The following is a 16,944-nucleotide window of genomic DNA, read 5'->3' as shown; positions in this document are numbered from 1 at the left end:
CTCTCTTGGGATACTGGATTCTATACCTTTGGCAACTACTTTTGGTTAATCAGGAAATTAACACTAGTAGTTTAAGGCAATTTGGAATGGTGCCAAAGATGTATAGAACTTTCGTTAGACTGAATAAGTACCTTTCCTGCAGCTTTAACATTCAATCTCTCTCTGGTAGACCTAGAGACTTCAGATAGGTTTTTACACTTCTCCAAAATCACTATTCCACCCCCAGAGTAATCACCATCTTATCAGAAAGATTTTCTAGCACATAGGCAAATTTCGAAATCTGATATGGTGTAGTCTAAGAGTTTTAAATACACCCTTATAGACTAATATATAGTTCCTCTTCTTTATCTTAAGATTTACTTGATTGTCTTCCAATGTTCTTCTCCTAGATTAATCTGATACCTACTCATTACTCCCACTCAACAGCAGGTGTCTGGTCTAAGGCATACAAAAGCATATCTAAGACCTCTCACTGTTGATATAAGAAATTCTTTCATGGCTTTATCTTTTCTGGAATAGTTGAGACTTTTCCTTAGATAAATAAAATCTATACCTAAGAAGTTGTGAAGCTTCTATAGATTGCCATTAGAAAGAAAATGCTTCAGCATCTTACTAAAGTAAGTTGCTTGCATTAGAGTAAGTAATTACCAGGTATACCATAAGCCATAGGTTTAGATAAACTCAAACCTATAATACTAGGAACATGAAGTTTGTTAAGTCCATTGAATGGACTTATAAACGAAATTTCCTTTTATGTCCTTGTAATAGAAAACTTTAGGTTATTCCATGTGAATGGATTAAACCATAGTTCTATTGGCTTTCTTCTTATTTTCTTATCTTGACAATCCATTACTTGTTTAAACTCACAATAGATTTTAATCACTAGCGTCTCCCAAGTCATAAGAAGGTGAGTTCCTAGAAACTCTCCCACTACGACAAGGCACCGTGAATTATGTCTAAGAAAACTAAATGGTATTGATCTCTTCGGTTGTGACAAGACAACAGAGGCAGTGGGATCATCATATGTAAGATGATAGAACACTTTTGGAATCAAGAATTAAATATCTCCTTTATTTGCTACTTGTTTTTCAGACTTAGTCATTTTCTTAGAAAAGTAGTATTTGTTTGAACAAACACTTTCTTATCTATTGACAATGGGATGGTCCACCCCTAATCACTTAGAATAGCTAAGAAAACATGGTTAACAGTTCTAGCTTTTCTTAAGATTTTGATTAGGTCATCCATGAATCTAGTAATGATTTACATTAAGTACCCAACCATTACATCATTCTGAAATTGTATTACCATAGAAGGAATTAGGCAACGACTAGTAACTAATCATCAACATGCAACTCGAAATTTCTGGGGATGTAAGTTTGGATATAATTCAAAAATCAATTTAATGATCTTTGAACTGCATATCTACTAACTATTTCTCCACCCCTATCAGTTCGCAAGATCTTTAACCACATACCTTAATGGTGTTTAACCATTGCTAGAAATTAATAAAATTTTTCAAACATTTCAAATTTCTTTGCATAAGGTATAATCTAGAGTTATCGTTTTAAGAATACAACGAAAAAACTCATATCCACCCCTGAATGTACATCCATCTGCGAATGAGATGAACTACTTTCAGTGGATATAGGCATATTAACTCTTTGCAGAGATTGATCTTGTCAAATCCACTATGAACAAGATACAAATGCCATAGATTAAAAAAATGTGGTAGTGTCTATTGATGACATAGGTTTAGTTACATCAAAGAGTTCTTAGAATACTGCAAGTGGATCCTGGTCACAGAATACCTAACTCATATTCCATACAGATTTAATCCATTAATAGAAGATGGATATTAAACACTTGAGAAAGTGTAACTGTATTGTATTCTGGAATTAGAAATATAAGAAAATTTCTATTTGGAATTTAAAATTAAAGTCAAAGACTTAAATTTATACTAAATATTATGAGTAATTCTATCTTGGACCACCACTACTAATACAAACTCTAAGTCAGATTTGCCCATACAAGTAGGAGATTTCTAAGATTGAGGATTTATATCAATTGGGAATAGAATTTTGGGATTATAATCATATGCGTCATATAAAATGACATGAGATGATTTATAGACCATTCATCCAATGATATGTTTTTAAAGCTAATTCGAAATGAATAAGCTAAGAGGAATTAGGATAATTTCGTTTAAAATAAGAATCCAACGATGCTTCGATTAGCGAAAGTCAAAGTAATCTTATTTATACAATCTTCTTGTTTCATATCGTAAAAATACTAGTCTAAGGTGTCATCAATTGATGAACAGCTAGATGTCGCATATACAATATTTATCTTTCGAGATCTAACACTATTATGAATGTCTAATGGTGAAAATCCACTAGGGATTTATCTCATTAGATAAACAAGCCAAGTTAGATCGACAATGAAGATTCGAAATTAAACTACAACTTAATAACAGAAAATAACATGGTTCAATATAAATTCATACACAATTCAGAAATTATAAGCATATAGCAAGTAGGAATGACAAGTGAAAATACTAAAGCTTACAATCCTAAATAATTTCCAAGGTTTTTCAACAAACTAATACAGTGTCCCGTTTAGGCGAGAGTCAAAGCATCATCCATTGAATAGAGTTGTCAGCTCATCTAAAATGATAATCATTCTAGCAACCTTTTATTCGATCAAGATTGGAATTCAGCGTTGTCCCGTTTAGGCGAGAGTCAAGGCAATTCTATCTTATGAGCTTCCACCATTGTTTCATAATTTGCAAGTCAAGTATGGTCGCCACCATTAGGGTGATCCATACCATACAAAACACTTACAAACTACTTATCATGCGAGGTTAAACGGTGCGAAATTGTTAATGAACGTTCCTCCATTAGGGAGGATTACTCACTAAAACAAACGCGATGTAAAACCCACAATGGAGATCGAATGTCTTAATAATAAAGCTCATTATTTAAAGAGAGTTGTATTTTCTTTGATTCTCTTTATTTATTCTATTTATTTTAAATATATATTTATTTAATTAAAATTTCCAATTTAGAATGAAAAATTCTAAATATAAATTTTAATTTAATATTTATAAATTTTACTTAGATGGTTATAAAAATAACATGAATTATTTCCATCTTAGTAATAATTTCCAATAAATATTTAGAAAAATATTCAATTTAAGTTGTTACAAAATTAATTTAAATTAATTTACAACTCAAATTTTATTTTCTATAAATATATATATATTGCATTTCGAAAAATTAAAGTATTTAAGAATACAATTTTTCGAAAAATGCATGTTAAAATAAAAAATAAATCCTGGAAAAATTATTCTAATTTAATGTTGGCCCAAAATTAATTAATAAAATTAATTTACAACAAAAAAATATAATTTTCCTATTTAATTAAATATATATAAGAAAAATTTCAAATATTTAAGTATGATGATGAAAATCAACTTAAATATTAATTTTCTATTTAATTAAATACACTAGAAAAATACTTCAAGCAAAAATATCACCTATCTAGATTTTCCTTTGACTAATTAATTCAATTTCTAATAATATACTTTAATTCAATTTATTTTAAATTAATCAATAAATGAAAAAATCATTGATTTAAGTTGATCTAAGAATTAATTAAAATAAATAATTAATTTACAACTTAATCTATTTTTCAAATAAAATTTGAAATTCCAGCATTTAAGAAATGCAATTTCGAAATTTGATTAATAAAATAAAGAAAAAAAAAATATAGTTTGAAAATTATTTAAATTTAGTTGAAAAAATAAATTTCAACTAAAAATAATTTTCTATTTAATTAAATGTCATGAAAAAGAAATATTTAAGTATGATGATAAAAATCAACTTAGATATTTAATTTTCAAATTAATTAAATGTATTAAATTCAAGAAATAAATAATTAAGTGTAGAGAAGGCTTAATTATTAATTTCTAGTTTAATACTAGGAAAAATATACTTAAAATAAATTGTACCAAAATTAATTAAATAATTAATTTCACAATTTATAATATTTTCCTATTTAATATTAGAAATAATAAGTAGTCTAGAAATAACTATCTAGAAAATATCTTATTTGACTAAGTATCTTTCCACAAAATTTGAAAAAATATCTAATTTAAGTTGTATTAGAAAAAATCTAGAACTTAAATATTTTTCAAATTTAAATTTAATTAAATATAAAAAATTAAGTTGTAACCACTTAATTTAAAAATATTCCATTTTAAGTTAATATTCGAAAAGATATTAACTTAAAAAAATATTTAAAATATTCCATTTTAAGTTAATATTCGAAAAGATATTAACTTAAAAAATATCTAAAGAATCTTAATAACCAATGCCTAAAATTCCTCAACTTAATTTTGAAATTTGAAATTCAAAAGATATTCAGATTTAAGTTGGTTAGCTGTAGATAACTAAATATCAACTTAAATAAGAATATTTAATGAATAATTTAAATTAAGTTCCAGAAAGAATCTAGATGGTTATAATTCTATATTTAATTAAATACAAGAAAATACATATAGTTTAGCTTAGAATAAAGAATTCTTTAAACTATAATTTTCTTAAATTAATTTCAAAATAAATGAAATTAATTATGTTCCTAATCAATTTTATTAGGTTAAACTAGTGTAATTAACCTAGTACAGTTGTTCAAATCAGGCAAATGGGCCTTCACAATTGGGGTGGTTCATGTGAGGGGGTGTTGGGTTCAGTATGTCGTACCCACTTCTATGGCTCCCAACTCTCACACAAGGCCCAAAAGAGAGGAATTTAACCTTAATAAGAACAACTGTTATTAATTGAATAAGCCCAATAACTAAATGGGCCTAAATAAATTCTATCAAGAACTATGATAATTTATTTTAGCAACAACAACCTATATGTATCTATAATCAAATTAAACACATAGGCTCACACAGGCACACTTTGGATGGGTCCTATCATGTTGCTAGGTCATACACAAATGAAAGAAGATTGTAAATATACCTGTTACAAATTATTATCTTGACCAAGGGAGCCATCAGATCATTAGATCTGGCAAAAAGTAACCATGACTATTTGCAATCAAGTAATAATAGGTTTTGAAAACTTACACATAAGCTAAAACCACATACTCCTGTAACAAGGTTAGCTGGATAGTTGGAAGTAGGATTTATTTAATTTTAAATAAATAATTTTGAAAAATAAATAATTAAAAAAATATTTAATTAATTTCGAAAATAAAGTTTAAAAAAAAATTTAATTTCGGAAATAAAAAAAATTTAAATTTCGAAATTTTTAAAAAAAATATTTAAAATTAAACCTACTATTTTGAAAAATTAGGTTTCAACCAACCTAAATATCATTTCAAAATTTGCTAACTACTTTTAAAAATTAAATGTTATTTTAAAAATAAAAATTAGAAAAGATAAATGAAATATCTTTTCAGATTTTAAATTTAATTTAAATAAATAAAATAACAAAATTTAAAAGTTAGCAAAATATCTTACATCTATTTAAATTATAAATATCTTATTTTAAATTTAAATAAGGTCAAAATATCTAAAAAGATTTAATTTTTAAAAAAATATATCTTAAAAAATAAGATATAATTAAAAATATCTTAAAAGATAAGATATCTTAAAAATATCTTAAAAAATTTTATAAATATCTTATAAAATCTGACCTTAAATTTTAAAAAAAAAATAAGATATAATCAAATTTAAAAATAAGATAGATTTTTATGCAAGAAGATAGATACTAATTCTATTCAAATTCAAATTACACTAATATCTTGAATTAAATTTAAAAAATATTAAATTAATTCAAAATGATAATTAGAATTGAATTAGGAATAGTAATAGTATAAATACAAAACTATACAAAAAATTGGAAGTTAATTCCATGAAAAAGCATGAAAAATCGAAGAAAAACAAAAAAATTCGAAACTGTACGGACAGATTTGCGATCGCAGGAAAATATCAAGACAAATTTCGATTTTTTCAAATCTTCAAAAAATCATAACTAATTAAAATAAAATCCAAATTAAGTTCTGTAAAAAGCTAACTTGCTTAATTTTTTCCATACTATCCAATAAAAATAATTCCAGAGATAAAATCGCAATTATTTTTCACGAAAATTCTACAAACATCAATCAATCATCAAATAACACTCAATACAACATGATACCATTCAAAGAACATACAAACAATCGTTTTAAAGTCCAAATTTCTTGCAAGTAAATCAATTACCATGGCTCTGAGGCCAGTTGTTGGAAATTTATTTTACCAGGATCTTAGATCTACTCACAAGTATGTATATTAACATCCTAAATAAGAACTTTCTAAAACGATGAAATAAACACATATAAAGTTTAAGAAACCTTACATTGGGTGCAGCGGAATATTATGACTCCTTCCGTTCAGATATCTAGCCCTTGATTCCTTTTTGTAGCAGAGCATTATCAATATCTGAACCTGGATCTCTTTCTCTGAATCTTTGATGCTGAAACTCCTTTGCTGATGATCTTTCTTCACGATCTTCCTCACTATGATTGAGGTATCACTTGATGTGTGTGGGCACTACTCTAATCACTAAGGATTTCGAAATTCAAAGGAAGAAGAAAGAAGAAGTGGTAGCTAAAGATAGGGAGAGAGAAGGCTCAGTTTTTCTGATTCAGAAAGTGTGAGAAGAAAAGTCTAATTTTCCTGAAGCCTTCACTATCTATTTATAGCATTCCACTAGGGTTAGGTTTGAATTATTTGGCATTAAAATAATGAAAAAATCAACTTAAAATAGCTACATAGGTGGCCGGCCATAGCATGAGTGGATTGGGCCTTGGGCTTTGCAATTTTGCAATTTTAACACCTTTTGTATCTGATTTTCTCAAAAATGCCAATTTCCTAATTCAACCATTTAAATGCCAATTCTAACTATTTAATAACTATAAATAATTATTAAATAATATTGTCATTTATCATATTTATTAATTGAACCATACAAAGTATCATAATTAACAAATATGCCCCTAAAACTCTTTCTTTACAATTTCGCCCTTACTTAGTGAAAAATTCACAAATAGACATAGTCTAATTTGAGAATTATAATTGATTAATCAAAATCAATTACATGAGTCTTACAAGCAATATTATCTCAACTAGTGGGGGGACCATGGGTCTATATAACGAGCTTCCAATAAGTAGATCAAGAATTTAGCACTAAAATTCACTAACTTATTAATTCTTCGTTGAATCCACGCATAGAACTTAGAATTGCACCCTCAGTATATAGAATGCTCTATATGTTCCACCATATAGACACATCATTAGTTATCCATTGTTATAATCCTAATGTGATCAATGATCCTGTATATGAATGATCTACACTGTAAAGGGATTAAATTACCGTTACACCCTACAATGTATTTATTCCTTAAAACACTTGACCCCGTATAAATGATATTTTAGCTTATGTGAAATGAGTACTCCACCATTTATGTTCGTTTGGTCAAGCTCGAAGGAGATCATCCTTTGCTTACTATTCGCCAGATAGAAGCTATAGATTCCATGTTTATGCTAGCGCTCCCACTCAATTGCACTACCGTGTTCCCAAAATGTACGTATCACCCTGACCTAAAAGTAGGCTTAACTAACAAATCAAAGAACACGAATAGCCTTTCAAGATTGAGCCTAATCATAACAGGATTAAGAACATTTGATCTAGGATCAACTTGGCGATATTGACTTGAATAGATTTTACGGTAAGTTTAATTAAATCTAATTCGGAGTTCAATATCGGTCCCTTCCGATGCATACTCCATGCATCCAACCTGAGCTTTACTTTAACCAATGTTCTGGAAAGAACATAGTATTTCTCCAAATACAAGTAAACTCTTGTTGTAGATTATCATATCAGTAAAACCCTGTGTCTGATAAATCTAGGAAACTTTATTCACATAGTCATGTTTACTTTCCAATGTGTTGACAGCACAATAAACAGGATCAAGTATGTGAAAAGGGTTTCAGATGAATTTATACATTATGTACATATAATCATGAAATAAATCATGTGAACCACGCAACATTAAATGTTATTTCTGATCTATATTAATAAGTAAATCTGATTATATTGAAATGAGTTTTATTTAGGGCATAAAACCCAACAATTTTCTTATTTTCTCTTTGGTCCACTTTGATCTAGGCTCTCTAAGCCATAATAGATCTTCAAAAGTGAGATATAGCCAAAGGAAAAATAAGAGAGTTTAATGTCTCCATACCGTTATGCTACCCAATTCTTCATAGATTTTATATTTCTCTTTGATTCCCTAGACTTCAGAAAATAAGTCAATATGGGAGTGTATAATCAAAGAGAAAGATATAAATCTTAACAAAGAAAAAAAAGAATTGCTATGCTGCCAATTTCTTATTGATGATTTTTATATTTCTCTTTGATTCCCTAGACTTCAGAAAATAAGTCAATGTGGGATGCATAATCAAAGTAAAAACAAAAATCTTAATAAAGAGAAATATTATACTGTCAAAATTTTTCTAAATATAAATTTTGATGAAAAGTGAAATCTGGAAAGAAAAAAAAGCTCATAAATGAAACGCCAAAATCCAAATTTTTTACTGAAACGATTCATGCCCGTGAGCTAAACTTCAAAAGAAAAAAAAACTTCCCAAGTTATATATATATGTTCGTTCAGCTAAGTGTAAACAAAAACTGATCATATATATATAATCCAAATCGAAAACATTCTCAAAATTGTGGTTTACCATAAATATTGTATATATGAAATATATGTAGTTCAATATACATGTAAATGGTCAGTTTTAATATATACTTAAAGCAGTGAGTGTATACACATGACCTTATCTATATTACTATGTATATATGGAAAAAGGATCTTGGCAAAGAAAACATAGCCAAGGAAAAAAGCTAGCGTGGCACTTGATACATTTTATAAAAAAAATATATAAAATAAAGAATTATAATAATGTATTGCAAGTTTTTTTTCATATATACATATGTGTCAATTATATCTATATATATATGTATACAATAAGATCGTGAAAATTTAAAGGGGTAAACCCAATCCATATATTTGAAACCCCCAATTGATCATGAAGAAAAGTGTGTAATGCTTAGTGAACTGAATAATATATACATATGTGTATATTTCACTATTTCTCTTAAATATTATGGAATTCAATTCCAAAATATAACACTCAAATTACTTTCATGAAAACAAACTCTCAAGTAAATTTAAATTATTTTACAATTCTCATTAAAATAGAATTGCAATTCAAGTGATCTTTAAATTTACTCAAGTGGGATTAAAAGTGAGTTTCTTCTCGAAATAAACTCTATTTCTCCATAGAATACATGATCACAAATTGTCCCACTTTATGAACTACGTTCGATTTGATCCCATTTTGGGTACGTAGGCAACCTAATTGCTAAGATTAGGTACAATCACAAATTCTCAAAATCTCAAATGAGGTCATTCACCTCGTCAAATCCCAAATGAGGTCATCTACCTCAAAAATCTCAAATGAGGTCATTTACCTCAAAATATCAAAGTTATCGAAGATACAAAATCTTTTAACACTCTCGGAACTACGTTTGACTTGATTCCTATAAAAGGATACGTAGGCAACTTAGTTGCTAAGATTGAGTGCAGTCACCGATACCGCAAAAATGGTATAAAACACAACTCTCAAAATTCCATAAAAGGTCATACACCTAGGAATTTTTTCCAAATTTTCAAAATAGCAAAGGATTCCTGAAAGTGGTCATCTACCGGAATCCTTATATCTAAATTCTAAAATACCGCATTCTGAACTACAAGTGGCTTGATCCTTCACAAAGAAGGTATGTTGGCAGCTCGGTTAATTAAATGGACTGAGTTCAGCTGCAATTCTAAATTTATCCCAAATTTTCCTCAAATTATTTTAATTATTTAATATCATCATAATTAGAATCAAAGAGTATTTCCTTTAAATAAAAGGATTGTAATTAAGAGATTATTTTTATAATCTTGGATAGGTCGAATTTAAATTAATAAACTCTTATGCTATAATTCAGCATAAGTGAAATTGTGTTTTGCATTTATTTTTAATATTCTAAATGTGAAATTTTTGCTTAACAGTAGCCATTGAGAACTTGAGAATGAGGAAAAAACAAGATAGAAGAGAGAGAATTTTTTTTTTTATTTTAAGTTTCAAATTTTATTATTATTATTTTGTATTTTCTTTTAATTTTAAATAACATGGGCCAATTAAATATTGCCACATATACATTTATTTGACATATACAATAATTTATTGTTAATGATGGGAATGATTTGGCATTTAAAGAAGTACTTACGGAAGTTCCACACTAATGACGGAAGGTATTTTTACCGCTAAAAATACGACTTAGGGACTTATTTGCTACTTAAAGTAAAATTTAAGTATTTATGCTGTAAATTACTCTTTTAAAAAAGAAAAAATTGATAAAAAACTAACTACAACAAAACTAAACAAAAACCAACCACACTAGACACAAACGTGGCTGGAATTTTTAAAACTAAAAAGAATGAAAAAAGATGATGAAGAAGAACATTATAATAATAGCAGTTAAAAAAATAATTTTTGTAATATATGTCTTATTTTAATTGCAATAAAGAAAAAAGAACTGCCACAACAACTAACTTCACATCAAATTTTATTTATTTTTTAATTTTTTTTTTTCTTTTTTGTAAAAACAGTAATACCGAGACAAATGGCAAAATAGAGGAAACACAACTTTTATACCGTTTTTATAAAACCCGGTATAAAAAATTAGCTAATTAGTAATTTTTCTCCTTGAACTTTGACATGTAGTAAATTGTGCTCTCTGAACTTTTTTGGCCGTTAAAAATTCCCCCCGAACTATTGAGATTGTTAAATTAAGGAATTTTGTCTAATTTCATTCAATTTTACTATTTCAGTGATTGTTTATGTACTCAACCATGCTGCTTAGACATTGATATCTACCAAATCATGTCCCTCAAACTTTGATATGTACTAAAACATGCCCATTGAACTTTCATCCATGTTAAATTTTTTAACTTAAATTAGACAAAAATTCTTAAATTTAACAATCCAATAGTTCGGGAAAAATTTTTAACGGCCAAAAAAATTCAGGGGGCACGATTTAGTACATGTAAAAGTTTAGGAGGAAAAATTACTAATTAGCCTAAAAAAAAATTCTAATAAAAAAGTTATAAATAGCTTATAACAGTAAAAAAGTAACAATTATAAAAGAACAATACCTCGTGTAAAAACCTTTTTTTTTTTTTTTTCCACCCAAAATTCTGATTTTTGAGCTGGTTTGAGAGCTATTTTTTTTTTCTTTATATATATAAAATTTCATTTTTAAGTAAAAGAAAATGATTCCAGACAAGGCACAATCCAAATTATTGTCTCGCCGAATCGAGTTTTTTATTTGCCAGACAGTTCTCTTTATTTCATACAAAGTGAAATACCAAAATTATTCAAAAATGGAGATGCGGGGTATCGATCCCCGTACCTCTCGCATGCTAAGCGAGCGCTCTACCATCTGAGCTACATCCCCTTTGTTGGTTTTATATGATTTTATTAATAATAAAATAACATGTAAAACAAAACCATCTCTCCCCTCATCTAATTTATGCTGTGCTATTCTAATAATGGTCCCAACAACCAACCCCACTCTATATTGTATTTTATATCCATGTATCAATCTGACCACTGTTCATATCCTTCCTTACAGAAATTTGTGTTTCATTATAATAAGGTTTTCTTAGCCCGGCCCGTACACCAATCATTTTGCCGTGGTATGCCGGGAAACTATATTCCTACTATCTCTCTTGCAACTTGCACTTTATTGTGTACAATCAATACGAAAATCACAAATAAATATCTATTAACTATCAGCTTAAAGTGCAATGGTTAGTTTGAGACTCTTTTTTTGGCTCGCTCAACATGTCATGTCATCTCATGCAGCCCTCTAAAAGTCTAATTAATGACTAACGTCCAAGAACTTTTGGCTCATGCATTTTCATGCAAAATTATCTCCACCAAATGACTGTCATCATCATTATCATCATTCATCATCTATGTATATAAATTATTAGAAAATATTTTCATTAATTAGCTAAAAGTGATCATTATTAGATACATGATGATACATACATATAAATTTCAGAATATTTTTAGAGATATCAAAAAAAATTAATTTCCTTGGATATTATTTATTCTTTAATTAGTAATAAATACCAAGATTATTACTCGCTCTCTACTATAGTTATTAAGTGTGAAAGCTTGTTGATATGTACTTGTAACGAGAAGCCCAAAAGAGATAGTGCAATAAATTGAGTGCACTAAGGATACATAAAAACCAGTAAAACCTCTCAAGGTGGTAATGATTCAAATTCGCACCAGAGAGCCATGGAGAACCGTGACGATATGTACTTGTGACTCCATTAACGACTGTTACGAGAACTGAACTGAGATAGTATCCCATAGCGAGTGATGCCCACGAGAGAGCCGTGGCCAGAGATCTCATCCCCGAAGGAGCTTCGGTGAAGAAAAACTCCATCATTCCAGCTAAAGTAAAGAGATCAGCCGAACCCAGAAACAAATACTGTAATGCCACCCAAAGAAAAGTAATGGGCAAAGGTTTATGAATCGAATCTACAAGCCCGGATTGAATAGCCACGTTCTTTCGCTTGATTTCGACTAGAGCAGCAACTGCCATGGCCAAGATCGAAAGAACTAGCCCTGTTCCGATGCGCTGGAGGTGAGTGATTCCCATTTCGGTTTTGGTTAGTTTTCTGAAACATGGTGTGAGGATATGGTTGTATACAGGGGCGAGGATCATGATGAAGAGGACGGGGAAGACTGGGAGTGAGGCTTGTTGTGGACATTGTCCCACATAGAATAAATGGTAGAGAATTGAGCCATATATAAGAACATGGGCTACTCCACTAATAGCCAATTGGTTTTGAGATGGAACCCCATGATTCTCAACATGGTATCAGAGCCATATCCCTTGCGGGCAAGTGATCCTATCCGATCCGCACCTATACAGATAGTGACCATGTCCACTCTGATACGGTTCAAGATTGATGAGCAAAAAATAGCCATCATCTTGAGGGGGAATGTTGTGGACATTGTCCCACATAGAATAAATGGTAGAGAATTGAGCCATATATAAGAACATGGGCTACTCCACTCATTGCCAATTGGTTTTGAGATGGAACCCCATGATTCTCAACAAGGCTGGTGGGATTTTGAAGGAGCCGAGCTTGGTGTTCATGGTCGCTGCTTGTTGGACTGAAAAGGTGGAGAGTTGAGCTAGGCAACAGTTGAGCATTATTGCTGACATGAAAATTGGTAGAATTCTTATCACTATCTTCACATCTTCGACTTGTTTTATTGTGCATTGTAGATTTGGATGAGAAGGGTTGTGTTTCAAAGCTCTGTTTAGGAACTTAAGGCTCTCTGTTTGAGTTGAGATATTTTTGTTGGTAGTGTTCTCTTTATTTCCTTCGCTGGTTTCGATTGTGTTCATGCTCATGATGGCATTGTTTGAGTTTCGGGGTTTGATGGAATTGCATATAGCTGCCACCAGAACCTGTTTTACAAAATGACTAAGTTAGTTTCGTTTATAAAAAAAAAAAAAGGAAAATACTTTGGGTTTTTGAGTGATTATTACTTGTATGATGTTTTAGTAAATTTTGGTCAAAATAATTTGTTATTTTTCCCCTCATAAAAATAATCATATTAAGTAACGATATATTACCTTCAACATGGTTGTGATAGGGCTTCCTGTTGGAACTTTGCTCCTGTAAAATGGGGAGCCTAGGAGGAAAAGTGGAATAGATACAAGTATTGTTACAGTGGCAGTTCCGAAACCCCATTGCCAACCTTTGTTATCTTCAATCCAAACGACCCAAGTCACTGCAATTAGAGCTCCACAAGAGAGGCAGAAGATAAAATAGTTGAAGAATTCTGATCTTTGCTTCCTTCCTTGTGGGGTGCTTTCATCGAACTGCTGAGCCCCATGTGGAGGAAGTGAGCCTTTTATTCCCCCAACTCCAAGTGCCACCAAATAAAGGCCTAAAAACAACATCACTCTTTCCCACTCATCAACTTCCTGGCAATGACTGAAGAAGCTTTTTACTGAAGCACATGTTGAGGGCTTCAGAGATGGTATTTGAGCTTGAATTGTGAGTATTAACAGTCCCTGTTTCAATTCATCAAAGTTGTTTTTAGTGTCAGATAACATTTGACATATTGGTAGTTTCATGCTAGCTAGCTTGTAAACGTTAGGATTGGTCAAATTTATTAGTTATATATGTTTGTCTTTAACCAACTTGATTATTTGGTATTATCCTAAGCTTTCTTTTCTTCACTTCCACTCCACTAGCTCAAGATGTCAACTTAGCATGATATTGTCTTCTTTAGTAGTTAGTGGGACGGGACTAGAATTCTACATGTGGGACAAGACAGGTCATACCCACAAATTCTGATTGGCCAATTTCTACTAGTACTATCATTTGGCTGCATTCAATACCTTCCTACTGGTCCCAAACTTTTAATTTGGAAAATGACAGTAATATGATAGTGATGCCAGGAAGGATTGCTATCAGATATAGTGCCAAATTTAATTTGTATCATATTTCTACAGTATGTCTTTCACTACCAGCATACCTCAACCATAAAATTGTTATAACCAACCGTCCATGGATAAATTGTTTTGTTGTATGCTTATTCATCTTTATTATGAAAGAGGACTCCTACCATTTGCTTAATAATACTGTTCTCGAATGAGACCTCTTATTATAGTTAATGGCTAACTAATAAATCTTGTCTAACACATGCCACAAATCTCCTGTATCACATGCAACTTGGTTTTGAAACATTCTTATATTAACAATATCATGCTTGATATAGTATTACCATTTTGTATTTTCTGGATATGAAAGTGAATTGAGAAAAATAATAATAATAATAATAAAAGCAATACAAGTTCAATCCTTTGTTTGTTACTCACCATAAACTCAATTCCAGCACTTATCAGATAGATTGAGTAAGTGGTGAAGAAAGCATCTGCTAGAAAGCCACCAAGGAGAGCGAGGAGGAAGGCTGTGCCCATGAAATTGGTCACCGTTGTGGCAGCAGAGGAAGGAGAAAAGTGCATAAACCTTGACAGGTATAGCACGAGGTTGCTTGCATTAGCCAAGAATGCTAAGTTCTCCAATATCTCTACAGCTGTGGTTGGTTTGTAACATAGCAAAGTGAGTAAACTTATGCTACAAATGCTAAACACACTACACATGCAGAAAAGAAAAGAAAGAAAGAAAAATAAAGAATGGTTCTAGGATGATATGAGGTTCACTAACCTAACACAAAGGAGGCTGCAGCCATGCCACCATGATGGCCTTTTAAGGCAGGTCTGTTTCTCCAATCCACAAAGCCTTCCCATGTGTTTGACTGGTGTGCCTCGATATCCTACATTCATAGTCATTTTGAGATGAAGATTACTGTTTATTCAATAAAATTATAGTATGAGAACTACAAAAATTAAATTATTAGGTGTAACCCCACCATATGTTTAAGACCTCTTTTGAATCCCTAGTTATGGAATGTCTTTGACGAGAGATAAAATATTCTCTTTTGAGGTGTGAGGGAGGTAATTTTGGGAGATGATGGACTGGTTTGAGAAGAATTTGGTTGAGAAATAATTAAATCACATTGAGATTGAGCAATGGAGTGGTATTTATAGATTCATAAAACAGTGGTCCAAACATATTTTAGAATGATCTAGGCTCCATGAAAATGACTAGTCATTCTACAAGCTCTATTTAAAAATTTAAATCATTATGTTTTGACAGGTTTTACCCCACAATAAAATAGAGAAAATAAATTAAGGGAAGTATTTAAAGAAGATTCAGAGAGTCTAATGGAGAACCAAATTGTTATTTATATGTTCTTTACAAAAAAGATGCATGATTAGGAATGATGCAGAGAGAGTAAAATGAAGAATCAAATGATACCATTAATAAAACTTTTATAGGGTCTGTTTGGTATGCCGCATTAGACCGTATTGTATTGTATAGTATTATATTAAATTGTATTTTATGTAATATTTTAATATAAAAATATATGTGGTATTAACTTTTATAGACATCTAAATATATAATATTTTAGTATAAATTAAAATTTAATATATTATGTTATAAAAATATGATATATAATCTAATTCAATATAATACAATATAATATAATACGACGTTCCAAACGAACCTTCAATTCTTAATTTATTCTTATTGGCATCACTATTCTATTCTAATGTTTCTTGGTGGATAATACTTACTAGAAATAGTAATGTGAATATTTTTCCCAAAGCAAAACGAATAAACAACTTAATAATCTAAAGTTGATTAAAGAGGTGTAAAAGAGATGATTTAGGGAATTTGGAATCAGATTTGGAAGAAGACAATTTTTATGAACAGAAATCAAGATATGCTGTGTGCCTGTCAACATTCCTGAAGTGGTAGGGAAAATTGTAGGCCCCAAATGAAATATGAAAACAAAAAGAAGCAAGTTGATTGGAGGATTAAATGGTGATATGGGGTATGATGCTTAGATGGAAGGTATGGTTAGAGTTTAACTTTTTTCAGGGATGCCCCACTACTGCATTACTCATTCCAACAATTACAATCACTCTTTTGGTAATGGTAATTTCACAGATGTCCTAAACACTCATCCCAATTCTCATAGTTAAGACTTCCACAGACCAAAGCCTTATTTATCTTGCTATGTCACAATCTTTCTACTATTCTGACCTGTCTTAACAACTAAAAAAGTAGTCCCCCCCAACCTAGCCCACCCACCCCAAAATCTGAAGGGAGGGT

The 16,944-nt window shown here is 30.2% G+C and overlaps 1 protein-coding gene and 1 non-coding gene across 2 annotated transcripts; both read right to left on the bottom strand.

Annotated features, from left to right (window-relative positions):
• Positions 1-11,542: 11,542 nt before the first annotated feature.
• Positions 11,543-11,615, bottom strand: TRNAA-AGC (transfer RNA alanine (anticodon AGC)). The gene has a single exon. It is a non-coding gene; the product is annotated as a tRNA-Ala (tRNA).
• Positions 11,616-12,211: 596 nt separating this feature from the next.
• Positions 12,212-15,792, bottom strand: LOC115708650 (protein NRT1/ PTR FAMILY 4.6). Its single transcript, XM_061112127.1, has 6 exons — positions 15,635-15,792; positions 15,430-15,538; positions 15,081-15,298; positions 13,827-14,270; positions 13,303-13,658; positions 12,212-12,933 (listed from the first exon to the last, which is right to left on the bottom strand). Exons 1-6 carry the CDS (start codon positions 15,635-15,637, stop codon positions 12,330-12,332), a joined length of 1,734 nt encoding a protein of 577 aa, XP_060968110.1. The 5' UTR covers positions 15,638-15,792; the 3' UTR covers positions 12,212-12,329.
• Positions 15,793-16,944: the final 1,152 nt, after the last annotated feature.

Source organism: Cannabis sativa, chromosome 3 (assembly GCF_029168945.1).
Source record: "Cannabis sativa cultivar Pink pepper isolate KNU-18-1 chromosome 3, ASM2916894v1, whole genome shotgun sequence".
Taxonomy (NCBI): domain Eukaryota; kingdom Viridiplantae; phylum Streptophyta; class Magnoliopsida; order Rosales; family Cannabaceae; genus Cannabis; species Cannabis sativa.
Note: the sequence above shows the minus strand (reverse complement) of the source record. Positions and strands in the feature narration are given on the sequence as shown.

Bases quoted from the DNA above. Each gene is read 5' to 3' on its own strand.
- LOC115708650 (XM_061112127.1), bottom strand. The intron at 15,299-15,429 runs GTTAGTGAACCT...AACCAACCACAG, and splicing joins TGCAGCCTCCTTTGTGTTAG to CTGTAGAGATATTGGAGAAC. The intron at 12,934-13,302 runs CTTGTTGAGAAT...TCCACAACAAGC, and splicing joins TCCTTCAAAATCCCACCAGC to CTCACTCCCAGTCTTCCCCG.